This window comes from Mustela lutreola, chromosome 4, assembly GCF_030435805.1.
Source record: "Mustela lutreola isolate mMusLut2 chromosome 4, mMusLut2.pri, whole genome shotgun sequence".
NCBI classification, from domain to species: domain Eukaryota; kingdom Metazoa; phylum Chordata; class Mammalia; order Carnivora; family Mustelidae; genus Mustela; species Mustela lutreola.
In genome coordinates this window covers 144,232,907-144,240,063 of record NC_081293.1, presented here as the reverse complement: position 1 = coordinate 144,240,063, position 7,157 = coordinate 144,232,907, and the positions used below count along the sequence as shown (strand labels likewise).

At 37.5% G+C, this 7,157-nt stretch overlaps 1 protein-coding gene across 1 annotated transcript; it reads left to right on the top strand.

Annotated features, from left to right (window-relative positions):
- Positions 1–713: 713 nt before the first annotated feature.
- Positions 714–5,082, top strand: SOSTDC1 (sclerostin domain containing 1). Its single transcript, XM_059171275.1, has 2 exons — positions 714–1,104; positions 3,646–5,082. The coding sequence occupies exons 1-2, from the start codon at positions 900–902 to the stop codon at positions 4,059–4,061; spliced, it is 621 nt and encodes a 206-aa protein (XP_059027258.1). The 5' UTR covers positions 714–899; the 3' UTR covers positions 4,062–5,082.
- The last annotated feature ends 2,075 nt before the right edge of the window (positions 5,083–7,157 follow it).

The following is a 7,157-nucleotide window of genomic DNA, read 5'->3' as shown; positions in this document are numbered from 1 at the left end:
AATACAGGTAGAACGTGTGTTCTACAGCACATGAAAAACCTAGCAAAAATTATTTTGAATCTGCTTAGCAATAATCTGTCAGAAATGGCTTTTTTCATGAATGTTCATGATTGTGACATATTTTTCAGATGAAAACTGATAGTAGTTACTTGAATGCAGAAAGGGCTGTGCTCATTACACAGAACCCCTGGCAATAATTTACCTAGCAGAGCAGCAGTTTGTGCAGATCAAAGCTGCATTATTTAAGTGTGTCCAGGGGGCAGATCTGAGCTCCGTATGCCTTATACTTTAAAGGGAAAAATGTATACATATATTGGTTTGCTTCTTGAGAAACAAAATACGTTTAATAGGTGCTCCGTGCAAGTCCCACAAAACTCACACGAATTCCACCTAGTATCTGGGACAAAAGGGCTCGCTACCCTTACTCTACTCCGTACTCTAAAATCTGAGGGGGGAGAACAGAACAACTGTGGGAATGTAAATCTCTTCAAAATACACAGCAGTGTATTCTCATTTAAATTAAACCCGAATGCGAACTAGATTCAGGAGAGGAAATGGCAGGGGAGATAGTCTGGAGTTGCTATACAATGTGCCTGCCTGCTTCAGCTCCCAGAAACTGATGAAGCACAACTCGGAAATTTCAGGCAATTTGTATACCAAGCTCCTCCTTTTCTGTAGTCTTCTCTTCCATTGGTAAAATTCTTTTGCAGGGTCATGTAGGGATCCCACCCCTTCTCTGTGTTTTCACTCTGAAGCTCTATACAACTTTACACCTGAATGAACGCCAAACCTCACTGGATATATAAAGGGAACCTTGAGGAAGAATTTCACAGTTACAGTGCAGAAGCAGAAGGAAAGGAATTAACCAGCTCTCCAGCCAGGCAAATCCTCTCCTCACCATGCTTCCTCCTGCCATTCATTTCTATCTCATTCCCCTTGCATGCATCCTAATGAAAAGCTGTTTGGCTTTTAAAAATGATGCCACAGAAATCCTTTATTCACATGTGGTTAAACCTGTTCCAGCATACCCCAGCAGCAACAGCACGATGAATCAAGCCAGAAATGGAGGCAGGCATTTCAGTAACACTGGACTGGATCGGAACAGTAAGTGTCTTTTACTTGCCTGGTTTGGCTTTCTCTCTCTCTCTTTTTTTTTTTCTTCTTTGGTAGCATTAGCTTACATTCCTATAGAATTGTTTCATTGCTAACTAACCTGAACCATGTATATTTTGCTCAACAATCTGGGAGTAATCTACTGCATGTGTAGATTGGCATTCTTCCCTACAAAGTTAATATAACTAAAACAGTGGTTTGATAATGCAGGCGTGGACTTAAGTTCTATCAGACATCCAAAAGAGAAAATGTTTTGGGAATTAAACTGTTGCTTTTTAAGAAGGGTGCAAAATGAGAATTTTTTTTTAAAGTGTGGTTCTAGATACTTTAAATTTAGGTGGTTTTCTGTGTGTTTTAGGACACGTACAATTGTGGTAAAATGTGTAAACATAACTAAGCAGAGTATGTATAGGAAATCACAGGCTTTCCGGAAAAAAAAAAAAATGGCTCACACAGATTTCTCAAATATGTTCAGTGAAATAGTTCAGAGTTTTGATGATGATCAGTGTAAAAGAGAGATGTAACTAAAAATACTGGAGAATCATATTTTTCTAAGATGTTTACTTCTTAACCAGATCAAGATTTGAGTAATTGTTTTATTTCTATGAAAGGCTGGGGAAGCTTTTGTAACTTTAGAGATTTAAAATAATAACAGTACAATAATATTTTGTACAGTGAGGATTTGTTTTCTTTTCTGTTTGCTCAGCTGACACCCTAATGAACCACTAGTTAGAGGAATTCAAATTTTTTTCTCCTAACTTTTGCTTCACTTCTTCCCTTCAAGAAAAGTCCACATGCTAACAATCAGGTCTTAAGAGAGACACAGAGAAACAGTGCACAGGAAATCTGACACACATCTTTTGCTGCACTTCAACTCCATTCAACAGCTCAAAGTAGCTCTGACCTTTGAAAAGTCAAAGCAAATATGCCTGTGAATGTCTTTCGAAGAAAACCAAGGTGTTTTCACTTTCATGAAGAGAGTTGCTTTTAGGTACACAGGAAGCATCTCATTATTATTAGATTACTGAGCAATGTGGTGGGTATGCATTGTCAATGAGCTGTCACTGTAAAAATGCCGAACGTCTATGCACAGGGGAACAAAAAGCTAGGCAACCCGGAATCATCTCTGGTTGTTTCCAGGTGCATTCCTAAGGCAGATGCAGGAAGGAAAGCTGGAATCAGTCACACAGGCAGAGCAAGCACACTGACCAGCCCACTAGTTTGCTCTTTTCATTTTCCTCCTGCACTGTGTACGGATGTATGTGTATCTACAGAAGTTGTTTTACAACTACTACATCCCTTTAGGCTACATCTGTCACCTCAGAAGTACTGAGGCAGAGACACAAAGTATAACTCCTAAGTCAGTATCTCCTTCCAATTAGCTTTAGATTTTCCACTTCAGTGCAAGGCTACTTCAGTGTTTCTTACAGTTTTTATCTTTCGAATTTCGGCAGTCTATACTTAGAAATGTTCTTTTTTTTCTGGCTAACGAGCTTTGATTTCTTTTCAAGTTTCTTACAGGCAATTCTCCTAGAGTTTAGATAACAAAGTAATGGAAAGGAAAACTCAAATATTTCAAGATTAATTTTTGCTTTAATTACAGAAGGCACGTAATCAGAAACAGCCAATTAGAGAACATCCTTACCAAATTCAAATAACTAAACAAAAAGTTTGCCATGACCAATGTTCAGGAAAGGAACACCATGGTTCTTTTCGCAGTTGTAAATCAGACATGTTAGGCATTTTTCTGCCATAAAATTTGTGGAAATGTAGCCAAGTTGTTATGGCAACCATACGTTCCTGATTTGGGGGTCTTTTATATTCTTCAAATTTTGAGTTGTAGTGACATTTTGCATTTCAAACATTTTAATATTTGTTTTTAAAAGATAGCTTGGGAATTTATGTTTAAGATGTAGAGTTATTAAGTTTGATATGCAAAATGTCAGACTTTGTACACATATGTATGTATGATTCTCTGCAGATGAATTTTTAATTGAAACAAAATATTGTAGGGAGCATATGCATTATACACAATATTTAAATACTTTCCACATTTTCCCAGTAGATTAAAAAAAACCTAATTAAAAGCACTTGCAGATATTAACTGATATGACCTGTGAGAAAAAGAACATTAAAGTATACTATTTTTTAGATTACTAAAAGTGAATATTTTACACAAGTGTAAAAATTGCTTAAGCCTTATTGGGGAGTAAGTTAAAAAATGGGGTTTTCAAATACTTTAGTAAGCAGTCAGCGAATATTATCCATGAAAACAGAAATCAGGCCTAGTTTATTTTGTTTCAAAAAATGTATAGCCATGTAAACCGATCATTTTCATGAAAGTCTCTCTATAACCCCCCAGGCAGATTTTTACATTGTGAAAATAAAATAGGGGTTCGCTTTCTATTTAACAATTTGCTATGCTTTGGATACAATTTTTGTCATTGCAGATTACTTTTTTTTTTTTTTTTTTTAAATCAAGTGTTCATTTGCTTCTTGTCTTTAATGCACATTCTTTTCTTTTTCCTGTAGCTCGAGTTCAAGTGGGTTGCCGGGAACTGCGTTCCACCAAATACATCTCCGATGGCCAGTGCACCAGCATCAGCCCTCTGAAAGAGCTGGTGTGTGCCGGTGAGTGCTTGCCCCTGCCGGTGCTCCCCAACTGGATTGGAGGGGGCTATGGAACCAAGTACTGGAGCAGGAGGAGCTCCCAGGAATGGAGGTGTGTCAATGACAAAACGCGTACCCAGAGAATCCAGCTGCAGTGCCAAGATGGGAGCACACGCACCTACAAGATCACAGTGGTCACCGCCTGCAAGTGCAAGAGGTACACTCGACAGCACAACGAGTCCAGTCACAACTTTGAGAGCATGTCGCCTGCCAAGCCCGCCCAGCACCACAGAGAGCGGAAAAGAGCCAGCAAATCCAGCAAGCACAGCCTGAGTTAGAACTCAGACTCTCCCAACTAGACTGACTCGTAACCATCTGCTTTACAGATTCGACTGCTTGGAAGACTCGAGCCTGCCATTGCTATTTTGTTACTTGAAAATATATGCTTTCTGCTTTGATCAAACCCACCAAGCTGTCCTAAGTATCAGGACCTTCTTTGGTGTAGCTTTTCCCTTTCAAAGTTTTCAAGATGTATGCATATCCAGGAGGGCGATTTGCATTTAAATCCCAGGCAACCTGCAGTTTTAATTCCCCATGGTACTCAAAAGACTGGTGGTACTGTATACATCACTGAATCATTACTTTTTAAACAGAAAATGGCTTCTCCGTCACCCTCCACACCCCAACCCATCCCCCACTCCCATCCCTAACAAAACCCCTTCAAAATTAAAAAGTTTAAAAAAAAGTTGCCACGAATCTTCACAGTAACACTTCAGAAAGGTGCTTTTTCTTTTTTTTTTTTTTTTTGTAATCTCCGTGGGAAGAGTTTAGCAGCCATGAGTGATTTCCTTTGAAAGAGGGCAAGATATTGTGACATTTCACTTCAGAACTCAGCCCCGTAGCTTTTGACAGTCTCATAGTATGAAATTATACCCTGCATGCTGACCCTTGCTTAGAATGGAATGCCAGAAATGCATGGCAGCAGCTAATAAGTACTGATGAACTATTTATTTGTCAATGTTATTATTTAATGAGCTTTCATGTGATTTTTTTCAAAATGTTAATTTTTTATGTTTTGAAGCTTTTCCATGGACCTAAATATTTTCCTATATGATTTGTGATTGATCTAGGAATATGAGAATACGTGTTGTAGATATGTAAAATAAATATTTTAGTCTCCTTATTACATATATGTTGCATCATCAACTTTATCAATAGTATGGATCTTTTTAAATCAATAAGATGCTTTGTAAAGCTGAAATATGTAATACTTTTTTGTTTAATCTGTGCAATCAGAAGGTGATTTAACCTTCAATTCCATCAGTTTCTTTGAACAAAAATAAACACTGCTAAAAGCTATTGTCCTTGCCTTTAACATGTATGGAAAAAGTACATGTTTACAAAGATTAGAATATATGTAGCAAGGTAACTGATTTTTTTGATAAGGCACATTTTAGTTTTGACAGAATGCTTGGCAGAAGAGAGAAGAGAGAGGAAGAGAGACAATCTTTTCCATAAAGGGTTGATTTAAAAAGTTAGGAGGCAGAGTTCCTGGGTGGTTCAGTTGGTTAAGCATCTGCCTTTAGCTCCAGTCATGATCCCAGGGTCCTGGGATCGAGTCCCATGTCGGGCTTCTTGCTCAGCAGGGAGCCTGCTTCTCCTTCTCCCCACTCTTGCTCTCTCTCGCTCTCTCTCTCTCTCAAATAAATAAAATCTTTAAAAAAATTAATAAAAATGTTTTTAAAATTAGGTGGCAATCCAGCAGTGAGTTGTAATGAGAATATCATATTTGCATATGCCCAGGAGGCCAGGTCTGCTGCCCATTACAGTCACCTGGGCGAAATAGTGCAAGACCCAGTGTCCAGGCTGTCATCCAAATCACATCACAATTTCTGGCGCTAGAAATCAGATATATGCAGTTTTTAAGGTTTTCCAGGTGATCCCAACATGCAGCTAAGTTTGAGGAAAGAATTGTGAAAAAATCGCTTGCATGGCCCCCCAAACAACAAAGAAAACAACATAAAAACAGCAAAGAAAACAAAAGCTAATTTTTCAATGTTTTCAAGTCTGGCATGTTATAATATTAAGCAAAATTACACAGCCTTGACCATACACACACACACACACACACACATACACGACTGCTGTGCCAATTCATTCAAATGATTGATCCCATTGCTTCAAATGAGAACCAAAGGGGCTTGGTTATGTCCTGATAAGATCTTCTTGGTTTTCCCTTTTGGATCGTGAGCATCAAGGGTCCTTGGTACTCTTTTACCAGGTTGTTCTCTTTGTAATTACAAGTTTAAAAGTCACCTGTATATTACACATGGCACAGTGAATTAAATAAGGACATTAATATTTTCCCTCTTCTATAAGAGGTAGGAGAGTCTCAACATATATAAAGACAGAAAACTTCTCTAATTTTATAATAATGCTAACTATTGTACCATTAGAAAAAGTGACAATTCATAGTCTACTATTGATTTATCTTCCAGCCTTATTATTTCATAGTATATCATCATATTAATATTTGAGACATTCATAATAATTATATCATAGGTTGAATATTCCAAAAATACATTGTTTTATATGGGTATTTCATTTGTTTATCATTGCTCCATATGGAATAGTTAACATAATAGAAATTTAAGACACTTCGGCCATTTCTTCTGTCTCAACTTAGTAGATGGCCTTAGAGTTAATCTTAAAACTTAGTGTGTTCCAAAATCTGAGGCATAAAATGAATTTGACCTGACAATAGCTTTTCACAATCAAGAAGACTATATTTTTGCCCTTTAATCAGAAAACACTTGAAACCAAAGTTTTGATGATAATAAAATGCTAAAATCATCCCTGATTGGATGGCTAATTGTGAATTGGTAAATTAATATAGTAGGAAAAATGAAATGGAATAAAAGAAGATTATAAATAGGACTTCTCGGGGTACCTGGGTGGATCAGTGGGTTAAAGCCTCTGCCTTCAGCTCAGGTTATGATCCCAGAGTCCTGGGATTGAGCCCCACATCAGGGAGCCGCTTCCTCCTCTCTCTCTGCCTGCCTCTCTGCCTACTTGTGATCTCTGTCTGTCAAATAAATAAATAAAATCTTTAAATAGGACTTCTCTAGTCTCAGCTAAGTGAAGAATTGAATGTATTTCTCCTGGTCACATTCAATTTACTGATCTTTTCTGGCCTTGTTGCATTGATGATGCATTCATTGCCTGGTATTTGGCATCAAATGAGAGGAAAAGGTCAGCAATCAATAAGAAAGGCCCAGGATACAATCAAGCTTTCAGAGAAGTGCAAATTAAAAGTCAACAGAAAGAGTAGCTTTATAGTTATTATTTTAAAATGCTAAAAAGCACTTGCATATGAATTGCTGATTATATTTCAGGGTTTTTTTTCCTCTGGTTAACTCACAAATTCCCATCTG

What these genes read in the sequence shown, in the direction of transcription:
- SOSTDC1 (XM_059171275.1), top strand. Translation starts at nt 900, where the DNA reads ATGCTTCCTCCTGCCATTCATTTCTATCTCATTCCCCTTGCATGCATC. An exon ending in CACTGGACTGGATCGGAACA is followed by an intron (nt 1,105 to 3,645) that starts GTAAGTGTCTTT and finishes TTTTTCCTGTAG; the next exon opens with CTCGAGTTCAAGTGGGTTGC.